This window comes from Kryptolebias marmoratus, linkage group LG8 (assembly GCF_001649575.2).
Source record: "Kryptolebias marmoratus isolate JLee-2015 linkage group LG8, ASM164957v2, whole genome shotgun sequence".
In the NCBI taxonomy this organism is placed as follows: Eukaryota; Metazoa; Chordata; class Actinopteri; order Cyprinodontiformes; family Rivulidae; genus Kryptolebias; species Kryptolebias marmoratus.
In genome coordinates this window covers 8872026-8896443 of record NC_051437.1, presented here as the reverse complement: position 1 = coordinate 8896443, position 24418 = coordinate 8872026, and the positions used below count along the sequence as shown (strand labels likewise).

The 24418-nt window shown below is 41.1% G+C and overlaps 1 protein-coding gene across 1 annotated transcript; it reads left to right on the top strand.

The window, feature by feature from the left end:
- Positions 1-14362: 14362 nt before the first annotated feature.
- Positions 14363-24411, top strand: samd10a (sterile alpha motif domain containing 10a). The gene is made up of 5 exons (XM_017409366.3): positions 14363-14648; positions 16101-16282; positions 20897-21065; positions 21158-21298; positions 22895-24411. Exons 1-5 carry the CDS (start codon positions 14636-14638, stop codon positions 22915-22917), a joined length of 528 nt encoding a protein of 175 aa, XP_017264855.1. The 5' UTR covers positions 14363-14635; the 3' UTR covers positions 22918-24411.
- The last annotated feature ends 7 nt before the right edge of the window (positions 24412-24418 follow it).

The following is a 24418-nucleotide window of genomic DNA, read 5'->3' as shown; positions in this document are numbered from 1 at the left end:
CCATGGTGATGTCACGGCAAACCAGAGGGAAAAAAATCGCCCCTTCAGAGTACAAAACCAGACCTTGTTTAGAAAGGAAAAATGGAAGCTGTCGTTCACAAGTAATGGTTTGCTGCTTGGCACATAAAGAAAACTTGTGGTGTTCTTGAATGTTTCTGAGTGCAGTCACAGCTAAAAAAGAGCACGGCAGGAGTATAAATAGTGGCTAAATCTCAGATCTGATTTGTTCACTGTGTTTCACTGCAACATGTGCAGTTATTGGTGTTGGTATTCCCATCTGGGAACTGTTGAAGATGAGAAATGTTGATGGTTTTAGTGATACTTCTGTGTACCATCATCATTCCCTGCACCCATCTCCAGCTCTAAAAAACTGCTCAGCTGTCAAAGCAGAACAATTTATTTTATTCATAATTTATTTGGTACTGGAGCCATATGGTTACCTAAAATTTAATCAGCAAAGAATAACTTTGTACTTTTTACATCTTTCCCAAGACAGTGTTCTCAGGGTTTTGTCAGATGAACATGCCACAGCTAAAATATTTTTTTCTCTATCATAACATACAGCATAAAGGTCAAATATTGTAAAAAATAAAGGAATATTGCAACATGCGTACACTTAAATCCAAAAGTGCATACATGTTGTAACAACACATTGGAAACATGTAAACTATCAATATTTTTGAGACACAATTTAGATTTGTTTTTCAGTACTAATAAACATGAGTTAAAATCAGTAGGTCTAAGGTACTAAAAATAACAACAACATGAGGTTCAACCTTTTAAATTGTTTTTTATTGTATGCTTTAAATGTCCTCAAAAGTTGAGACATCATTTTTTTCAGGAACCCCCCTAAACTTTAAAGGGTCAAACTGGTGTAAGTCTTCAGTGTCATTTAGCAACTCGTGAAATGTTTTACTGTATAAAATCTGTATTGGAGGTCACATTCATATTTCATGGCAGGTTGGCTTAGCTGTGGGGACATTGTTGGGCTCTGTGAAATCTGTGAAACACCCTTTTTCACCCCCCCAACTTCACAGCAAACCTCCAAAAAAACAGGAGCAAACAAAAACAAACACTCCGCGTTAAAGCCTGTGACAGCACACACCCATGCAGCAGTGCTCTGACCCTCACGCCCACTTGTTCACTCACAACACCAGCCTTTGTGCCGTTTTCCCTAAGTTCACCGCCTGGAGTGAAGGAGCAGAGCTTATAGCCCGATTATTCCACACAGACGTCCCTTCCCACTTAAAGGCCAGTTAGACGGAGCGACATAGAGAGTCAATTTAAAACTCCTGTAACTAGTTTCAAACATTATGGAACATAGTTTAGATGTTTTTTTTTAAATCCAAGCCTTTAAATAAAACAAAGTTTCTCCTTGTGTATTTGCATCTAACTTTTTTATGGCTCCTCACTTCAGTCAGATTAGGGATTGCATCTGAACAGCATTAATTTATAACTAGAAGCACTAAAAGAGCACAAACCAAGAGGACCAGAGGGGTCATTGACAGCATTGAAATGTTGAACAATCTGGATCATGATCCAGATCACCACCAACACTTAATCAATTGTTTTTTGTGACAACCCCAACATTTCCTAAAAATCTGTTCATTAGTTTTTAAATAATCTTGCTAACAGACAAACAAACCAACCCGACTGAAAACTTCACCTCCTTGGCGGATGTAAAGATTACCAAGCGTTCTCGTTTATTCACAGGCAGCTCAAATGGCTGCAGTTTTATGAAGCTTTAGGGTTGGTGGATTGTTAACAGGACAGATCTGAATTGATCTTTAATTGGACAAACTCATCGTCACAAACACGTCAGTCCAGCCACTGCAGGGGCACTTCATTAGTAACTTCCATCTCTTCTTAGATATCGTGAGATTTTAGAATAAGTGACACTTAAAAACAAAAACCCAAACAACGTTTTAACAAAGGGGTCACCTGCGACCTTGACCTTTGATGGCCTTGAAATCCACAGGGATCATCTTGACCCACGAGGTGTCCAGCTGTGCAGTTTGACATTCCTAAGTGAAACGGCTGCAGAGTAATTTTGCTGACAGATGGACAGACAGACAAACCAACCAACACTACAGAAAACACGACCTCCTGAGTGGAGGTAAATATTTATAGACTGAATAATGTTGAAACTATAAAAGATGCAGACCATTTTGTGAGTCCTTCATTCGTTGAAGGAACTCATACAACATCACCTGTCAGCTCGTATGATAAAGTCTTAACACGATCTGTCAGGGCTCGGAGTACGGAATGAGGATGACTCTCAGCTACTACCACAACACACTTTAGCTCAGTATCTGTAAAACTGACAGAGTTATTATGTTTTTTTGTGTTTAGTAAGACAGATCAGCTGTGGTGGCCATCTTGAATTCAGTTGTGGATGTGCAGCCACTGATGACGACCTTTCATGGTGGGAGGGTGATAATAAATTGACGTTTAATTTTAATTTCACCACGTTTCTGTCAGGTGTTGTTGATCTTTTTTGGTGCTTTTTATTAAGTAAGGAAGAACAGATCCTTTTATAGGACTGTACCAGGTTTCAAAAGGTTTAATGAGCGTGGCAAGAGTTTGTTCTTGTTTCTGTAAATTCTCTCAACTGAATTTTCAAAATCTGTTTTCATTACATTTATCGTCACATGGTTTTGATACATTTATTTAACATTTATAGTTATAACCTTAAAAATAAAGAAATTAAAACAGAAACTATAAAAACCTGCACACATTAATGTTTACCTTACCCCAAACTAAAGCTCCATATTCTTTGTTGTTGTTATTTTTACTGATAAAATCAGACAATATGCATGTTTGTGTCACCAAACCTCAAATACTGAAATGCTATTGATTACTGGTGGATAGTTAAAACCTGAAACGTCTTATTTAATGGTATGTGGCAGCAGAAGTATGTTTTAGTGCTAAATTTTATATGGACAGTGAATAAAAATTACCATGAAGTTCTTCAAAGGGATCTTCTGTCTCCCTGTCTTCATTATAAGGAGTTCCTGGCTTTTTGAATTCTGATTTCTCCGTTTTCATCTCTTTCCCCAATATTTACTTCTTTCTTCTCCTTTTTATTCATTACTCTGGTCCTCATCACTACTCCTTGTGGTTTTCTTTTTTTTAATCTTCTTGTAAAAGTTCATTTTATCTTTGGTTCATTCTCTGTGCTACACAAACAGTGATCTGTAAAAGGTTTTATTGAATTGTATGTAAACAGGAGTTTAGAGGTGAATTACTCCTGATGCTCACTTGTTTCCTCCATCTCCACGTGACCTACCAGCTCAGCGCTCCGTTCTGCTGTCTGGTGTGATTCTGTCCACGTTTTATTTCCAGAAGCTGTTTAGTGTTTGGTTTCATCTGAGTCTGATTTTCATGATTTTGCAGTTGATGAGTTTCCTGCCGGCTTTCGTTACGTTCAGCACAATCTTTTTGTTTTCTCCTCGTTCCATTTCTTCAGTTTGTTCCCTGGTGGGTTTCTGATCAGACTTGTTTTCTGCTCCACCCCTCACACCTGCTCCTTATTTACTAATCATCCCACCTGTCTTGTTTCTGTCATTATCTCCCACAGCACCTCCACCTCCAGACTCTGTCGTCTCGTCCTCCCACACTGGGGGATGAGTGATGAGAGTCTTGGGTTTTGTTCTTGTCACGCTCGATTTAATGATACTCTAGCTTAACGGTTTTGGACTCCATGCATTTGCAAAGCCTTGTGTTTTATTTAAAGTTATTTCACTTTCATCTACCTGCCTGCTGAGCTTACATTTGGGTCCTTTCTGCTTCCTCTCTATTTAATGACACCTAAAGTTGAGAGGAGACGTTGAGACGCTCTTATTTTAAATTTCTAACACCAACAAAATGTCCAAACTTGTATTTCTGGTGGTCATTGAAGTTTTACGTGTCACCCTATAAAACCTTTGGGATTACCATTATAAGTTGTCCATGATTGTCCTGGTTTCAGTATAAAGTGATTGTTGTTGGTGAGTAAAGGATCCCTGACTATATTTAACTTTATCTGAGATGGGCATCATTTAACAACATCTCAAGCCCCCACAGTAACTGTAGTACACGCTGAAATATTGATGCATTTTTGCTAAAAATTCATGTGAAATGATGAAACGGCTGATTTTATTTTGTTACATCAGAATTAGCATTTTAATGGGTTGTACATTCTCCAGTATCAAGTTCAATTTATTTTATAGCACATCTAAAACAACAGAAGTTAACCTACGTGCTGCTCAGAGTCAAACTGTGCATTAAGAACAATATTTAAAATGAAAATTTAACAGTAAATATGAAATGTGCTAAAGTCTATTATAATGCAGTGGTGGGGACAGTATCAGCTTGTCAAGAGGTCTAACAGAAAGAAATTGGTCTTGATTTAAAGTGCTGGAGAGTGGGGCAGCTTATGTGTACAGATTGACCTAAAGAGGCAGTTCAGATGTTCTGAAGTAGGATTGTGTTGAAAGGTTATAAACATTTATCTCACCCATAGCTCTTTGAGCTATGGGTGAGATAAACGCAGATTCTGATCAATAAATGGTTGGTATTAATATTGTGTCATATAATGTGCGAGGTCTGCGTGTTGGACACAGTGAAACAGACAGAGCGCGTCGCTTTGTGGTGGACAAATTACTGGAGACTTGTGATGTACTGTGTGTGCAGGAGACATTCTTAGCTAAACAGGACCTGGAGAAGCTGAACTGCATACATAAAGACTTTTATGGCGCTGGTGAATCCACTACCGACCTTAGCACCAGAATAATTCGGGGAAGGATAGCCGGTGGTGTTGCAATATTGTGGCACAAAAAATATGATCAGCTGGTTAATGTGATTAGATTGGATGTGGATTGGGCCATTGGACTTAAGCTCACCTGTGGAGATAAAAATTTTATTGTTCTGAACATATACACACCTTATGAATGTCTTCAAAACGAAGATGAATTTCTTAATAGACTGTCTTTTATTATGTCTTTTATACAAGATAATTCATCTACTTGTTTTTTTATTGTGGGGGATTTAAATGCAGATGTCACAGATAATCATTCTATATTTGCTAAGCATTTAATGCAATTCTGTCTCAACAATGGCTTAATTCTTTCTAGTAAGGTGCTTTTGCCTAATGACAGTTATACCTATATTAGTGATGCATGGCATACAACCTCATGGTTAGATCATTGTATCTGTACAGCTGATGCTCATGACTCCATCCAGGGCATTCGTGTCAACTATGAATTTGCCACCAGTGATCATATACCATTTTCCTTATGTGTAACCATGAATTCCATACCTTCTGTTCTGCTTGCAGACTATAATACAAGCATAGGAAAAATAGCATGGGATAACTTGACTGACAAAGATCTATCAGATTATTGTTATCGAACGAACAACATGTTTAGCAATATATACTTGCCAAAGGGAGCAATCTCGTGCCGTGATATGAATTGTAAAGACCCCCAACATGGTATTGAGTTATGTACCTTGTATGAGAATGTTGTGAAGTCCCTCCTTACCTCAAGCAAGCCACTGCATAAAACCAGCTCACATAGCACCAAGCCAGGCTGGAACGACTATGTAAGAGAACATCATGCAGAGGCCAGAAGGGCTCTTAAAGCATGGGTTGATTCAGGTAAACAGAGACATGGCCCCTTGTTTGAATACAAAAAACAAGCAAATGCTAATTTTAAATATGTTTTAAGATTTATAAGGAGAAATGAAAATACTATGAGGTCTGACTCTCTTGCTAGAAAGTTAGGAAATAATAATGTTAAGGACTTTTGGAAAGAAATAAAGAAAGTAAATAACTGCAAAACATCACTTCCAGCTACTATTGACGGTGTTAGTGGTGTAAAAGAAATCACTCAGTTATGGAAGGAGCACTACAGTGCACTGTTTAATTGTGTCAAAAGTGACACTTTTGAAATGAAAAGTATTCACAGTAATGAGAATGTGAACGTATCCCCACAAGAAATATATCATGCAATTGTGACACTGAAAGACAACAAGGCCTGTGGGATGGATAACATTTCCTCCGAGCATTTGAAAAATGCAAGTAAGAAACTTTGCGCATTACTTTCTATGTGTTTCACTGGCTGTCTAGTACATGGTCTGTTACCTATTTCAATGTTATCTGTCATTTTGGTACCAATTATTAAAGATAAAGCAGGTAAGATTAGCTCTTTGGAGAATTATCGACCCATAGCTTTAGCTAGTAGTCTGTCGAAAGTTTTAGAAAGAGTCCTTTTAAATAGGCTGGAAGAGTTTCTCTTGACCTCCGATAATCAATTCGGTTTTAAACCCAAACATGGCACAGACATGTGTATTTTTGCACTACAGGAGATTTTAGACTTGTATAATTTGCACAACACTACAGTATTTATGTGTTTTATTGATGCCTCTAAAGCATTTGACCGTGTGAATCACCAAAAACTGTTCGGCAAGTTAGAAAGCAGAGGTGTACCCAAATATCTAATTAGAATTCTGGTCTACTGGTATGGTCAACAATCAATGTTTGTAAAATGGGCCAACACAATGTCTGATTCGTTTAAAGTTGGTAACGGAGTAAGGCAGGGAAGTTTACTGTCCCCTTACCTTTTTAACATCTACATGGATGAACTATCAACGCGCCTGAATTGTTGTAAAACAGGCTGTATAGTTGGTGACCGCATAATCAATCACCTAATGTATGCAGATGACTTGGTAATCTTAAGTCCATATAGTGCTGGCCTTCAACAACTATTAAGGGTCTGTTCCCAATATGGTTGTGACTTTGACATCAAATATAATGCTAAGAAAAGCAATGTTATGATTGTTAGAAGTAGGGCAGATAAGCATCTGATAACCCCTGACTTCTCTTTATCTGGCATTGTCCTCAACAGATGCAATGAAATTAAATATTTGGGACATTACATAACTGATGACCTGTCTGATGATTGTGACATTCGTAGGCAGTATTGTATGATATATGCACAAGCTAATACTTTGGTCAGAAAGTTTAGTATGTGTTCATCCTCTGTGAAGATAGCTCTTTTTAAAGCTTTTTGCACTTCACTTTACACGGCCCATCTGTGGCGAAGATACAACAAAAGTAGCCTGCAGAAACTTTATGTGGCCTACAATGACGGCATGAGGCTCCTACTCAGAGTGCCTAGATGGAGCAGTGCTAGCCATATGTTTGTACATAATGATGTTCCCACATGTGCAGCTGTGCTCAGGAATCTCATGTATAGATGTATGTGTAGATTATCTGTGTCATGCAATAATATAATTGCAATTTTAGTAAATCCTGTTTTTAGTACAGTGAGATTTTTCTCAAGATTGTGGAAACATTGGTGTCATCATTTATTTGTGACTCAGTGAATGTCATGTTTATTTTATTATTTTTCTCCTATTTTTCCTTTTTTTTTTTACCTTTTCTATGGACCTTTTGGTCTGGAATAAAGATTGATTGATTTGAACAGCCTCTGAAAGAGTTTTATTCTGATCAGATTGGTGAGCTGCAGCTCCACCAAAGTGGATTGCCACCAATCTAAAACACGGTTGATGTGAACACTTTTTTAGAAACTCTTACGCTGCCGTCGGTTCAGCAGTTATTTACGTCTAATTCTGTGGTTATTTCTGAGCACAAATCACAGCAGCAGCAGCTAGCTGTAGCCCTTCCGGTGCAGCCTGGGACACTTTCAGCAGGAACATCGTAATATTTCTGCCAGAATAACTGTCTGATATAAAATTGAAATCAGTGTAAAAGTTTATAAAAGCTGTTGTCATCAAATGTTGAAAAAGATGATTTGTCATTTCTTCCACTGCTAGGTTCACACATACAATATGTTGTTGAACATGAACGTGTTGAACATGGTGTTGAGAAATGTTTTGCAGGAACTTTTGTATCAGATTCTTGTTTTCATGTGTCGATTATTCATGGAGCTGCTTTAGGTGCAGGCTCATTTCCTGTGTCCTGCTTTAACCAGATCACACCTCGCTCGCTTGGAAACACCCAAACCGGTCCACACACCAAACGGTGTGTGTGCGTTTGTTACATATTCTCCATGAGCTCTTTAGGCTTCCTGACTTGTAAACAAGCTCTCATTGTATCACGTGAAGAACGCGCTGCAGAGCGCAGAGCGCCCAGGCTCGGGCTGGAGTTCTGCTGCCGTCAAACAAGTGCAGCTTTATTCTGCAGGACGGAGGCGACCCCACCCTGGCTGCTCCTTGAAAGCCATCACACAGTCCCAACTGTTTTGGCCTCTGCTCACCTGCACGTCAGGGCTGCCCGTGGAGCTCACGGCTCCTCAGGACGACCCGGGCGAGGCCGAGTGCGAGCGAGTGGACGAGAGCCTGTGCAGCAGATGGGGAGCCGCACTTTTGTTTGTGCTTCCTGTTTCTGATTGTGTCTGTTTGATTTTAACACCAGTGGGCCAAATTCTGTGCCGGCCTGTAAATCACTTTATCTGCGTCTTTGGTTTCCAGGTAGTTCAAACTTACTGAGCCGCGCAGCTTTAGCAGCACTTTGATGGCGCTGTTGGCTCGCATTGTTGTAGCTGAGTTGGAGCACGACCCAAGAACTGAACCAGCCTCATGTTTATTTTTCTCTTTTCTGCCAATTTCTACATTTTAGACACTGTTTGCTAATTTATCAGTTAGTCTTTAAGCAGATTAGGCATTTATGAGTGAACATTGAAAAGAAGTCCATACACATTTTCTTCATCTGAATAACTTTTAAGTACGTTTTGATGAAAATGTTGAAAACCAATGTTTAAAGTTGTGTCTGTGTTGTTTGTTTTAGTGTATCCTTCTCAGATGTGTAAAAAACAGCTTGTTTCCTGTTCAGGTGGATGCATTATAAGAACGTTCTGTTTAGCTTTACACTCCCCTGGACATTTTTAGGAGTAAATGTTTGTTTTCAGAGTTTTTTGCACTCGTTAGGATAAATTTATTCAAACACATCAACATACGAGTTCAGTCATTATATTTGACAAATTCTGGCCTGAACAAACGTCGTGTTGTGGCCACGTGGAGTGTGCGGGGTCACGGCACACTTCACAGGTTAGCGAGGAGGTGAGTGTGTTTGTTGTTGTCAGACGGATGGCAGTGTGGACACATCTGGAGACAGTCAGCACACACACACACACACACACACATACAAACACACACACTCTTTAGTAAGGATGGTCAGATAGAGTTTTCTCTAAAATGTTTCAAAGGTTTTCACATAAAAACAGGTTGCAAATGCAAACAAATGTAATTATTAAAAACACAAAGTGGTTAAGGTTATTACAAACTGAAACCAGTTCAGGAATGTTTTTAAAGGGTTTAATTTGATGCCAGTTAGAAGAAAAACTGGACAATAAGTTTTAATTTCTGTAAAAGTTAAAAGTAAAACCAGAAACAAATCTTTTAAACCCTAAATGTTTTATTTAAAAACAAAAGAAAACAAACTTACGTATAATATTTTCAGAGCTGTGGTTTCCGGTTCACTTCTCCGAGTTTGGGCCTTTCTGTGTGGCGTTCATGAATGGGATTTCTCTGAGGACTCCGTTCTTACAACAAATTTCCAAGCCTGAATGAACATGGAACATGCACGCCCTATTAAAGCAAAAATAATACAGTTTAGTTTTTAACTTAGCTGCATAAACCCAGGTGAATATCAATAAATGTGTCAGTCAGTGAAGCATGTGTGCAGGAGTGTGTGAAACATTGGTGTGTGAGGAAAACCAGAATCATACAGGAGCAGAGATTCTTTCTCTGAACATTCAAAGAATGAGAAAAGTCAGCTTTGGTACTGGGAACACTGGGCCCAGGCGATCCAACGACACAATAAGTTGACCTCAGGTGTGAGCTGGTGACCCGTCTGAGACCCCAGCTGTTGACTGGAAAGCCTCAAGTCTTCCTCACAACCCTGAAGAAGACAGAGGGCGCACAGAAAATGGAAGGATAGATTCTTGTCTTCCGTGTTTAAGTGACACAGCTCCTATCACCTCAGAAATACTCTAGTGTCCTTAATGTGCTGGGGGTCTTTTATAAAATCTCAAACTACTTATTATAATGTACTCTAGATGGTGAAATCTCTATATTTATTTATTTATTTTTTGTTTGACACTGAAATCCATTCATTTTCTTTTACCCACTTTCATTTCCAGGTCGTGGAGCAGCCGGTGTCTATCTCCAGCTGGTGCGAGAGGCGAGGTACACCCTGGGTCGGTGACACTGAAATAATTCTTAAATTGTTTAACTGTTTGCTGCCACAACCATTCAGAGAGTGGTGACCTCATCGTCATCATCACCTGCTCTCTGATTGAACTTTTCATGTCCTCTTTTAACTGGTTTAATGTGTTAAATCAGGGATAAATCAGAACCAACGCCCAGGACAAAGTGACTCTGTACAGATAATTACACTGCCCCCTTCTGGTGTCAAAAACCTTCAGAAACTCCTGAGTGATTGGGTCAGAGTTCCTGGATCTAAATGAAAATCACCATAAAAAGTGTTTTTAAAAAAAGAAAGAAAGAAAAAATCACTTAGTTAAATTTTCAAACAAAAAGCTGCAGCTCAGTGTGAGCCGTGAATCTATACTGCTAATGTTTGAGGCTCTTTGATGCCCTCTCCTGTGGAAACGGTTTAATCACGCCGTCCTTTCATGTTTTTGTGCTCTAACCGGCCAAACGTGGCCATGCTTAAAGTTTAAGAAGGCTCTGATGCTCGGAAACATCTGCGCTCTGGCAGCCAATTAAATCTGAACCAGTCAGCCGGGTTGAAACAGTTTCTGGTAGAACTGAAACAACATACGATGTTTTGCTGCGACCACCGTTTCGGAAAATCATTATAATCCTTTGCAGTCGTCACCAGCAGTAAATACTGTAAGAAGATCCTTGCAGGGCTTTTTTGTTTTTGTTTTGTTTATTGTGGGGATGGTGGCGGAGAGGCGTATGTGTGTGTGTGGGAGTGTAGTGTGTGAGGAAGCCTGGCAGATGATGGTAACTAATGTGCAATCATTTCAAATGAACATTTACCACATGATGCAACAGTTGAAGCAACAGGGAGCCCGGCTTTAGAGCCGTTCCTGATGTCGGTGGAGATCTGCTGAACTCAGCAGGAGATTGTCACATTAGGATACGCTCCACGCATCGCAAAACTTTTTATTTTATGTTTTTTTAATGGCCTACTTGAGTGTGATGCAGCGGTTAGCGCTGTCGCCTCACAGCATGTAGCAGTTTTGTGTCAGGTAGTTTATTATATCTTTACATGTAAACTAAATAATGCTATTTTCTTGACTATTTTTCCACCTTCACACCTTTCAAAGAGAGGTGAGATAGGATGCTGTACATGTCTTCAGTGTTTACGTCTTGCAGCAAATATCTGAGCGTTTAACAAAGACTTGCTTTTCCTCTGCTCAAACATCATTTTAAATACAAATAAGTTTGAGCATTTCAGCAGTTAATCAAGTGTATTTTTGTAACCATATTAATTTCAAAGTCCAGCATTTGCTTTATTTTACTTCATGTTTTCTGGATTTACAAAATGTGAATTTAATGTTACTGTGTATAGCTGCATCTTTTTCCTTATTGCTCGTGTTTCCTGATGTGGCTTCAAAGATTTCAGAGTTAGAAGAAATATTGTTTTTGCCATTATTTAATCATTTCTCTCGCCATATCCTGTTCAGGGTTGTGGGATTCTGATGCCTATCCAAGCTGTCACAGACAACCAACCATAGCTTATGATCAGATCTGGAAAAAAACAACAAGACGCACATTGAAACTCTGCATGTAAAAGTAATAAATGTTGTTATTCCAACTCTACTGCTTTTATTTAAAAGCTATTGGCTTCTTTAAAGATAAGACACTGACATAATAAAAAAGAAAAAAAAGCAGCTTTCAGAATACGACAAAAGTTTTGGACCAAGTGCAACCAAGACTCTGTGGTGATTGGTGTTTTTGGTGTGTTTTTGTGTGAGTGCTTCCTGGTGGGCGTCTCCTGAGACGGTGTACGGACATCTCATCACCACTCCTCCCACACCTGTGACTGATCTAGCTGATTAGAAGTGGAGGAGTATTTAAAGCTGCAGTGAAGACCAGACCAGCGCTGGAGCATTATTTACCATGTGATAAAGTGCAGAGCCTGAAGGAAACTTTGCTGTGTTATTTGTGTACACTCTGTTGTAATCCTAGTCTGTTTCTTGGTGTCTTCAAACCTGTGTTCAGGATTTCCTGCCCATCTGGAACCAGTCTGGTCTGCCTTCAACTGCCGGCCGCCTAATAAGTACTCACCTGCTCAACTGAATCTGGCTGTTCCTGCAACTACTGCCTCCTGGGTTCTATGACCGGTCAGTCGCTTGCTGAGACGTCACCTCACCTGCACCCTGGAAATACTCACCTCACCTGGACCTCGCTCTCTGGGACCTACACCGGACCACCGCTGGACAAGGATCGATCTCGTCATCTCCTCTGTGTTCTGGACTCCGACCTGTTCAGTAAGAACTATCCCCAGGAATATATCTGTGCCATACCTGCTGTTCCTCTCCTCACCGATCCCAGACTCACCTCATTCTCTGCTCCTCAGGTCCTGGTTCCGGTTCCCTCCTGTAAATATTCACTACACTGTAAATAAATCCACTTATCGATACCTGCTGGTTTCTGTGTCTGTCTGTTGCCGAACTGCTCACCTGGGTACTGTTCAGATCCTGACAGACTCAGTACTGTGTGTGTGTGACCGGTTCCCCTTCCAGCAACAATAACATTAGTAAGCAGATGTCAGATAATGATGCAATAGTCAGAGAGAGACAAACATTTTTTTTACTGCTTCATTTATTCTGTTCTACTGAATTTAAAGCAATAGTTCAGATCTTTTGAAGTAAGAGTTCTGTGGACAGATTATAAACAATTATATGTTGAAGACAGCTCTTTGAGCAACCCTAGTTTGAAGAAACAGTTTATTTTTGACTGAACTGATGAGCTCACAGCTAGACCGAGTAAGGTTAAGGTGGATTGCTGCAATCCTAAAATACCTGAAATATTAAAAAAACAAACAAACTTCATGGTGGTTCTGGAGTCTCCTCCCTTCAGTTTGTTTTTGTCAGACATTAACAACTCATTGACTTTCAAGATGGCTGCCACATCAAATAGACATCAGAAAACAAACGGTGACTAACTCAGTCATTTCTGCAGATACTGAACTGTGGTAGTAGCTGAGAGTCATCCTAAACACATGCTGTTACAAATTTCACAAAATACTGTGGTATTGTGTGCAATCACATTTCAAGATTTCTAACTTTGATATTTCTCCACATGAGATGATCTCAGATCAAAACTCTGGCTAGAAATTATTCACGCAAACACTGTTTAATAAATATTAAACCGCTGCCGGTTTTGCCGTTATTCTGGCAGAAACTTAGCGATTTTCCTCAGAAGTGCCTCCACTACAGCTGCTGCCGTTTGCTCTTACAAATGATTCTCTGGCAAAGTAAAGATTAGAAAAAGTGTTTGCATAAACCAACAAGATTTTTCTTTTTAGGACTGGAAGTGTATTTTAAGATGGCAGGGATCCACTTTGGTCCTGGCTCTGCTAACTTCCGGCTCGTCGGTCTGGTCAGAAAGCTCTCTGCAACAGGTAAGACCCCAAAAAAGGTTAAAAACAAACTTTTCTGTAGCTGAAGATGTTTCACTTCTCATCCGAGGAGCTTTCTCAAATCTAAAAAGCAGAATGTGTGGGGTTCAAGCTTTGAAGTTGAGATGTTCTGTAAGCTGGATTCACCTGCAGATTAAACTCACTCTCCTCACAGTAGAGGCTCATTAGGGTCCTTGTTAGCCTGATGAGCCACTCCGGTCACATGGATGCAGGTGCTGATTGGAGTTGTTTTTGTTTTTAACCTTATTTGGATGTACCATGTCCTGGATGAGAATCTGCACCAGCATACTAACAGGTAAGATATTAACGATCATGACCCCGCTCCCAAAGAGCTGAACTACTGCTTCAAGTGGTTCATGTGGCTTCTTGTTTCCCTGTTAAAAAAACACGAAGCTGTTTCACCAAGCCTGTTTATTTTAATGGCTTCTCTATGGCGGAAACTGATATAAATCACCTCTGAACTCCTAGTGGTGGTTTGTGTTTCCTGACAGGCGCTGGCTGGTCCCATCTCAGCAGCGGTCAGATGGTGTCGGACCTGCAGCCGAAGCTCCCTGGGAGACAGAGGTCCAGCCCGAAGCTGCCTGTGTTGGAGGGGGACCTCCTTGTGGTGGAGGCTTTCACTCCCCCACGCTCTGCCTTAATTACAGGGCCCCGGGGCTGCACTTAGAGCTCACTGCGCTCATCCTCTTGAGAAAAGGCAGCGCGTCTGATTCTCACGAAATAAAAAAAAGGGAACATAGAGGCGCACGCGCAAAAAGAAAAAAGAAAAAAAACGTCGGCTCGCCTGAAGAGCCAGCTGAAGCAGGTCTGGGATCAGTCCTCCGTGTCAGCTCCAGCCGCTGACAGCTGACTCCCGAGCGACTCTTTCGGGGGGTGTGAGGAGGATGAGGAGCGCCTCTGACTGAAACTTTTTGTCGGCGAACAGGGAGCCGAGAGGCGGCCAGGTGGACCGAGGAGCCCCGGAGAGGACATGGGAGGCTGCCACTAGATCCACTCCGGCTCGGGAACACCATGGCTGTGGACGGTAGGAAGCTTGTTTGTTTAGTTTTCTTTTTCTTTTTTTTTTTTTTTTAACAATCACGAGTTTGCTCATTTTCAGGACACACTGCGTGTAGTTGGGAGTTAAAGCACGTATGGGTTGTTGTTGGACCAGTTCTTCGGGTGTAAATGCTCGCAGCTGATAACAAAGCGCCTGCTGTGCAGAGACTCTGTCGGTATGAGGTCAAAGCACTCCATTAGCAGCCCAAAACTAGGTTACATTCAATGTATGGGAAATAATGCACACAGAACTGCGGGGCAATTTTAAACTCAGGGTTACATGAAGGCCCGAGGGAAGGAAACAGGAGCATTTTATTTAGAAAGTGCTGATGGACAGTGACAGGGTGCTGAAACACCAGGTTACATTAGATCAAGAGTCCTGAGACATCTCTGGAGCCTTCCATGTCAGAGTCAACTTTAAAGAGCTCTCAGATAAATCTAATAAAAGCAGCTTATTCCCTTTACTGGTAGTCTAGTTACTGAGAAGTTTTTATGCTTTTTTTCCTTTTCCCCCACCAGAGGAAAAACAAGAGGAAATCAAAAGAAAACAAGGCCCCTACAAATGGCTTTAATTATGTGTTTAAGCCAATGAAAGCAGAATATTAGTGTTTACAGCAGCAGCCTGACTGAGAGGCTCTGTGAAGGAGGGAGTGCTGCTGAGCAGAAGTTCAAAAACAGGAAGATGGCACGCAGAGTTTTATTCCTGATAACCTGATGATGCTGAGATGCCTTAATGATCGCTTAGACCCAGTTTGGCTCAGCTTCTCAGTGGGAGCTCGTGAGTGACAGAGAGGGGAGGCAAAAGGTTAAAAAACACGCTTTCATCTGCTCACAAAACAGTCCCCCTACACACACACACCTCCGACAATGTCTCTTCTTCTCCTCTCCTTTCAGAGTCTCTTCATCAGCTTGAGGTATTGGAAGTTCACATTAAGTCACAAACACAGCTGTGCACATATTTTCAAACGCAGTTAAAAAAAAAAAGAGGGGAGGGATTCTTCCAGCGTGTCTCATGAATGTGTAATGACCCGTGGCTTTCTGCCAGAATCTGTGCCAGTAACAGCGTGTTTACTGTAGTTCCACACTCCTTTAATTACTGGATGTGGAGAAGCCACCTGCTGTTGAGAGGGCTTGGATGTCTGCCTGCAGGCCTCCTCATAATGATGAGAAATTGGCTTGTCTCGCAGCTCTGACATCTGCCTACAAAGCTTCCTTGGGTAATTGTACGACCTGAACACAGGCTGCGGGGTCTGCTCGGTGTTAATGGAGCGGGTCAGATTTCATCATGACATCAACCCTGAATGACACTGTGTCCAGGTCAGACTCCCCGCTTCTGAAGTCTGGGAGAGTTTTGCAGACGTCTTTTTTATTTTTTATTTTTTATTTTCCTCCCACCAGCAGGGTGGCTTGTCTGATTGTTCTGCCTCTGCCTCTCCAGCTGCATCCAGTTTCAGTTTCTGCAGACCAGCTGTGGAGTACAGAGCTCTGCCCGAGGACTTCAAGCACCAGCTGAGTCGGCGGACGGGTGGGAACCTAACCTGGCATGACGGGCGGGGACAGAAAACGGCAGGGGGCAGAACAGTGAAGCTTCTGCGGCAGCCGGGCACGGAGGGCTTTCAGGTACTGAACTCCGGCACGACTTCGACCTTTCACACAGGAAACCAGCTTTACGATGTGGTCGAGAGTTCCTTCCTGCCAGATAGGAGAGATTAGTTCCTCCTTCATTCAGCAAGATGATATTGAAGTGTACCTGCTGGTAGGTCTTATAGAGTGAATTAGGAATCCACTCTTCATAAGACCTACCATTTTCCTTACATTTATCTTTACTTCACAGTAAAAACACAATTTAGTGTTGAAATTGGTCACAGAGAGTTGGACCGTACGTATTTGAGCTGATGTTTTGGTGTCTTTAACAGTTTTTACACAATCACAGTTTAGATTTGATGCTTTTTTTTTGGAAGATTTTACTACAAATTGATTAACTTAGACGGTGACAATGTCAGACACAAACGTTTGAGATCTCTGAGCTTTCCAAACTGTTTGCACTCTTCTTATTTACAGTATTTTTACTCTTCTCATAGAGGATATGCAGCCAATCTTGGTTCTCCTTACACTTCGGTTTATACATTAAAATGTCGTTGTTTTGTCAGCTTAGATTATTACAAAAGTGAGTCCCAAATTATTTTGGTGTTTTATCAAAGAAAATCGACGCTTGTTTTTAATTTTGGGCAGAAGCTGCATTGCCACCCTTCTGGATGTCATCAGAGACTTTCTAGTTGCTTTTGGTGTTTGATTTGTTAGTGTGTGAGGAACTGAGAGCATTATTTATATCCATGTGCCACAGCTAGATATTTAGCTGATTTTATGGTAATCTCCCTTTGTTTGAGTAAACAGAGAAGTCCCAGTAATGATATATATATTAAGATGAGTAGGATTTTTATTTTTGGAATAAGATTTGGATTCAGGGGAAGGTTGTTTTCTACGGTAATTCTCCCTTTTTATCTGTTTTACTACAAATATGATCATTTCCAGACCCCAGTTTACAGACAGAAGCTGTTACATCCATTTTTAGCACGAGCTGCTCAACTCCTTCATGTTCCAGCACCTCTCAGGCAGCCGGTAAAAGCCTTTCAATGTGGCCCTGAACCACTGTTTGTTATCTGAAAACTACATTTCATAATCCAACTTTGTAACATAACTTCAGCCTTTCTAAGGCCCTCATTAGACAGATGATTGTCTTTCTGTAACAACTGACCTCCATAGTTTTTAGAGACGCTCCTTTCAGTGAGACTTCTGAAGCTTTTCTCAATATGTTGTCAGAATAAAACAGTCTGAGCCTTTCAAATGCAAATTTGAGCCCCTCTACTTGGCTGGAAACATTTGCCTCATTATATTAATTATACTGCAGCTGTTTAGCAGCTGAAAACTCCTGGCATTTTCTTTCAAATCGTAACTGGAATCACAGTAGCTGCGCGGCCGCTGGTGCTGGCTGCTGCTGTGTGTGGGCACTCGGCCTGTGTTTCTTTGTCAGGACATAAATGGGATTCATAAAAGGTGTCGAGGTTACAAGTTGTGTCTGTATGCTGCGGGACAAATACCTCACAGAAACACCAGAGGCCAGATGCATCCAATTCTGTGTTTACACATGAATAGGACAGTGTGTGCAAGCAAACGAAACATTTGCATTCATGTTAGTCAGAGATACAGAGCTCTTTGTTTGTATGACACTTCCTTGATTATTCATTTACATCAAAACAAACAACACAGAAGTTAGTTTAGACACAACAGTGAAGTTAAACACTTGTCTGGGAAGTGAAGAAAACTAAAAGTGGTCTCAGTTCTGGAGTCACAAACTGGAAAATGCTCCTGGTGGAGGAAATAATCAGGTCTGGACTACAAATGCTTCAGCAAAGTCCTTCAACAGAGCTCAGATGGAAATTGAGCTGCTTCTTGTACCACACACAGTTATTTTAATCTGAAGACTTGATGTTTTCTTTTTTCAACTATTCACAGAGCGTACAGACATAAATGAACAAACATAAAATAAATTGCACAAGAAGGAGTAAAATGAGGCAGGCACTCATTGTGGAGACAGCGACATGTTTTCAGGACGTGCTGCAGATTCGTCGTGTAGAAAAGCGTCCGACTACACTCAGATGTCAGGACAAACCCAACTTTCCTCTCATACAGCTCTCTGGCACCTTTTGTGATTTATGTCAGTGTTTTCTGATAAGCACTGTGGCTGCATACAAGCTTCCTCCTAATACCGCTAAAGAAACGTTCCTGCCCTGTTGAAGTGGGGTTCTGTGGGAAAGTTATGCACAATTAATGTGTCACCTGTTGTAGAGAGACCTTTGAACAACCTCATCTTGGAGAAACAGAGTTTAGATCTGAAAGGACTGATGAGCTACTGGCTAGTCTGAATGCAGCTGAGACGCCTGAAACCAACTCCAGTCTTCAAAACTTCACATATAAACCATTACATTGCTGTGAGTTTTGCATTACATGTTTGTTTACATGGAGTTCTGTAGTTAATGGATTAATTAACTGGTTAACTGCAGTCACTCAGAATGCATAAAACTTCCCTTATTTGACTCAAAATATTTGATTGAAAATATAAAATTTGAGTAATACTGACCATACATTTGTGCGTCGACTTTCTGTTCTTTTTAAAATACCCTAAAACAGCATTTACTGCATTTGGACACAAATTTGACTTAAAAAATCCAATTAAACACATTTTTTTCTTTCCTGATTCTCCACGATCAGCCCCCTTTTTGCTCTGATATCTGTGCAGAAATCCAGATGGGAGAAAAAAATTAAGTCTGGCAAATGCGGCCGGTCATCATCTTTTGTTGCAAATGGGCACTTTGTTAACGGAGAATGGAGGCTGCCCCCCCCCCCCCAGCGGGACAGCGGGCTCTCTCAGCCTTTCAGCTTGGCTTTAAATAGTACAGGTCTTCCAACACTCACACCAATGCCGACTGTTTACTGAGAGCAAAAAGAAACAGAAATTACTCTGAAACCCAGCGCCCGATAGTATCCACTCCTCCATTGTTGTTCCAAAGTAATAAATTGTATAAGCCTTTTTCAATTTTCATCATTTTTATGTGAAACGTTGACATATTAGTGTCCGGCTGCCCCTCTGTTCCGGCTGAAATTAAAGTTTCTTGTTATCTGATGCAGCATTGTCTGCTCAGCTCACACAGGCAGTGCCGGGAACAGAAGCAGTCCATTTCTGCTGTGAACTGGCCTCATTTAAAGCCCTTGGTTACAAGTCAGAGAGCCCACGGCTTTGTCTTCACCCTGTGAGCAGAGCCGGAGCCAAAGCTGCAAACAGAACTGGGCCGGGCTGATAACAGAGTCGTACCAAATGCATTGTTTGTTCGCTTCTTTCCTATTCAGGACGCATAATGTGGTGCTCGGTTTATTTTTGTCTCAAGGAACGTAAACTTAATCAGTCTTGTGTAGTTACTCTGCGCTGGAGAATGTGATCAGTAATTTTACTGCCTCTGCACTTCAGCTTTTCCTCTACGTGCTCTCTTCTTGTTTAGTTTTCCCCTCTGCGTCAGTCTGCTTCGCTTCCATTTTATCTCTGTCTTTTGTTTCAGCTACACAAAAACTCTGATTAAATACGATTTAGACCTTTGACAATCAGCTAGATCTTTTTTGTCGCAAGAATGTCCGTTTTTGTTTTTTTAAAGAGGGCACTGGGAGATTGCAAACATCTTAAACACATCGGATCTGGTTTTAATTATGAATCAATTACTTCACTAAATGAAAAGTCAAACTTTGAAATTGAAATTCACAACTTAGAAGTTAGAGGATTGGATCCCAGCAGGAGGACTGTGACTTTTGATGAAATAAAGGAAAAGGTTTGCGTCACGTCACGTTTAAGTGACTCTTGTATTCACTGCTCCAAATAGACCTCCTTTGTGCTTTCGTCTGTGTTTGCAGCATGAAGGGAAGCGGAGCATCGGGCTGAAAGATAACATCAAAAAGATGCTGAGTTTCAACCGCAGCTTCCCCCCCTGAACGTGAGGAGTGTTTGTGTAACGCATTGCTCCCACTGTCAATATGCTTTACAGTTTTATGTTATTGGGTGTATATATTTTTTCTTGTATAAATAAAAGCACAATCTGCTGGAGATAGGCACCAGCTCCCCGTGACCCGGAAAGGAGAAGCGGGTAAAAAAAAGATGGATGGAAAAGCACAATCAAAATACAGAGTTGCCCCGCAGCTGTAAAGGTTTAGTAGACTGCCAGGGCAATAAGAGACCCTAAATGAACCTCAAAATAAATCTTAAACCTTTCTCAGAAACAGATAAAATAAATAATTAAAGACTTAAATTAAATAGTCTTATCAGTTGCATTTGGGAGTCACCTTATACCCCATTGCTCTGAAAACAAAACAAATATTAATAATCTAAATTTTACCTGATTTATGTGCACTTTTATTACCTTGTTTGTTCTTAGAGTTTTCTGCACTAACACAGCATTAAAATATTATCAGACCCATTTTCAGCCCACAGCGGACAAAGACGTGGCAGAATGTGTGGTATGTGTTGGGAATCACTCTCTTTTTTGCTAACAAACACACACACACACACACAAACAGCCAGCCTTTTGCCTTTTGGCAGTGGGTAATAATGACATTAAGACTAACACGCAGCATATAAAAATGTAAAACCTTTCCTTCAACGTGCACTCCTCCTCTCTTTCCGTCTATTTGCAGTATCGCTCCTGTGACAATTATGGAATATATCACACGAGTCCGACTCAGCCCAGCCTGATCCGCCCCGTTGTGCTGTGGACACAACAAGACGTTTGCAAATGGCTGAAGAAACACTGCCCACACAACTACCTGACCTACGTGGAGGCGTTCTCCCAGCACGCCATCACAGGTCGCTCCGCATGTTTCGCGAGCACGGGATGAACACCCCCCCCACCCCTCCACCCCCCATTCATTCCTGGTCCCTGTGCTCTCGCTCCGCAGGTCGGGCTCTGTTGCGTCTGAATGGAGAGAAGCTGGAGAGGATGGGTTTGGTGCAGGAGACGCTTCGACAGGAGCTGCTGCAACAGGTGCTGCAGCTGCAGGTGCAGGAGGAGGGACGCAACCTTCAGCTGCTCAGCAGAGGTGTGTGTGTTAGTCAGACTCCAGCTATTTCCACACGAGATGCTCTAGTTATGAGTGGGAATGCAGGCGTCGCTGGTAGGGCTGTGCAAGAAATTGAATTTGTGGTTTCGATTTTTATTCTAAGCGATCTCAAAAACTGGGTCTTATTCCACTTTGTGTGCGTGCTCTCAGCTCTCTTCCTAAATGAGCTGCAGCTCCGAATATTCATTTTCAATATCTGTGATTACAGTATTGAGCAAAATAATAATTCATTTCATTATTATTATTCCATAATCAAGCAGCAAAGTCGGCTGCGTTTACTCCAGACCTCTTGGAGAAATTTACCTGGCAGCTTCGCAGTAAAATCACCGAGTTAGACGATGTGTGTAAAAGGACAGCATCGCAGCAAATCCATGTTGTGTAAGTAAACAGCGAAATCGATCGAGTAGTCTCGTCTGCCATTCTCATCCTGCAGACAATAAAAGGTGCCGTTTTTTTCCACTCTGTTCTTTTTGCATCATGTCTCCCCTCCGGTGAGACGTAGACAGCTGCGCCATTCGCCCGTCTTATTGTTTCCAGCTGTGAGAACGAACGCGACTTCGGCGCAGAAACCCCCCCGCTGAGTGAACAGCAGCTGCAGGAATAATCTGAACCGAACTCATTGCACATTATCCGAAAAATCTCTGCTGTTCATCTGTGCAACCAGCTCTTCGTTTTGATTAAATACTTGTGTTTTTTTGACCTGAACCCTTTAATTTTTGTTGAGCTGGCACTATCTCCTCAGCTGAGGTAATTTTAGTAGCTTGAAAGTGTTTGAGATGGTGGACGTGGTTCTGAAACAAGGAGTTCAATCAGGTACTGTAACCAAAAACAGTTAAAGGCATCAACTTTAATATATTTTATTTACAATATTATGTGAAATGTAACCAGAACCGTTCAGAATTTGCAATAATTTAAAGGTTTCTATTGCTTACGACATCCTTCTTCATTATTTTTGACTCTGTTTTGCCCTCAAACTCTGAATCTAACAGAAAGAACATTTACAATATAATGAGGAAGAGGCAGCAAACCAGGAAAATAAAACAAGTGGAGCCTCACAGGCAAACCGTCCAGCATGATTTTCCTCCGCCTGCACACAGTCGGCGCCTTCAGCTCCAAAACGCTCTCTTAATTAAAAAATAATCGGACCGGTCGACTTCATCTGAACATTGACTGGTGGAACGGATGACAATCATGGAAACAATAAGTGACAGCAACGATTCTGCCTTTTGTCTCATTGTGCGTCTTTGTTTAATTTGATAACAAACGTGGACGAAGAAGTGCTGAGCGGCGTTCTGCCTGCGAGCGGGAACTTCCTGGAGTCTCTGCTGGTTGCCTGGCAACTGTTCAGAGACCAGAATCGCTGTCAACAGGAGCAAATTGTTGTTTTTACACTTTGTTTCTGTACAAACTTTACAAACAAGCCGCGGCACGTTCGAGCCTCCGCTGGGTGGACTTTGGTGACGTTTGCTTTGTGTCCGACCTGCTGCTTCGGCACAGTGAAGGAAGCAGCTGCAGAGAGGAGATGAGCCTCTCTGATGCCTCACTAACTAAACTGTCTCAATCTCTTTCCTGCAGGCACCTTTGAAAAGATCTCTTAGCCGGGAGAAAGTGGACTCCAAGGAATCGCGGGACACACGATCCGAAAACACTTCCAACGTGAATCAAGTCCAGAAAAGACGCATGGAGCCAGCCGTGACCCTCGGACGTTGGCAGCTTCTTGTTCCATACCTACACGACAAACAGACATTATCGATACAGACTGTGAACTGTGATGGAAAAGCATCGTGACAATCTTACTCATTGATGTCCTGCTCTGTTCTGTTCAAACGGGATTATTCAGACATTTTGAAGTTGCATTCTGTGGAAAAGTTATGAATAAATATCATATCTTACATGGTGTAAACAGCTCTTTGAATGATCTCAGGTTGGAGAAATAGAGTTCAGTTCTGACAAGACTGATGAGCTAACGGCTAGTCAGAATGCAACTGAGACCAAAGTGAACTGCTGTCATTTTAACTCTGAAATTGTATAAGAATTCATACAAACGTTGTTTTATAAATCCTTACACCGCCATCAGTTTTGCATTGCATGATTGTTTACGTAGAGTTCTGCGGTTGTTTGCAAAAGCAAACGGCGGCAGCAGCTAGCTGTAGCACTTCCGGTGCCTCCTGGGGCCACTTTCTGCAGGAAAATTATAAGATTTAGTCAAAATAACCATGTAATGGAAAACCTACTGTAGTGTGAAGGTTTATAAAATACTGTTTAAATGAACCAATATGAAATTTCAAAGACTGGAGTTGGTTAAGGACTACATAATCACTTCACTGTGTTTGTTATTGTTAGTTCTTTAAAACCTTCTGAGCGAATCCACTTTCAAAACAAGTTCTGCCATCATAAAATAACTCCACTGTTTGTGCGTTTGTGTCTGTTAGCAAATTATCTCATGAACCACTGGACGGATTTTATTGAAAGTTTCAGAAAATAATTATTGTATGTTCATCTACAACTGATTAAGTTTTGAAGTTAACCCAATTCAAGATGGCCACCTCAGCTAATCAACATTAGCAAACATAAAAATGGCTGTAACTCAACTTGACAGATACTGAGCTAAACTTTGATGTGGTAGTAGCTGAGAGTGATCTGTAACTCACACTGATTGGGGTAAATAAGTAATTTGCTCAAGATCTTCTGACATGGTCTAAGATCTTGTGTAACAATATTTTTAGGATTTGATCTAAAGGGGTATTTCATCATTCTTTGTCAACATAAGACGATCTTAGTCTGAAACCCTGAGCAACATGCATTCCTTGAAGAAATGTTAGGGCTTTAATTGTTATTTTGTCCACTTATTTGTTCAGACTAGCCTTGAACTCATCAGTCCTTCATTTCTCCACACCGAGGCTGTTCAGAGAGCTATCTACAACAGGTGAGATGCTGATTGTTCATCATTTCTACACAGAACTTCACTTCAAAACGTCAGAACCTGTCCTTTAATTATAAAGCATCTTTCTGTTTTTAGTGTTTTTTTTCTCTCTCTGAAACTTTTTTATGTCCGAAAAAAACAATTGACAAATAAAGCTCTTACAGTACCAGTGCTGG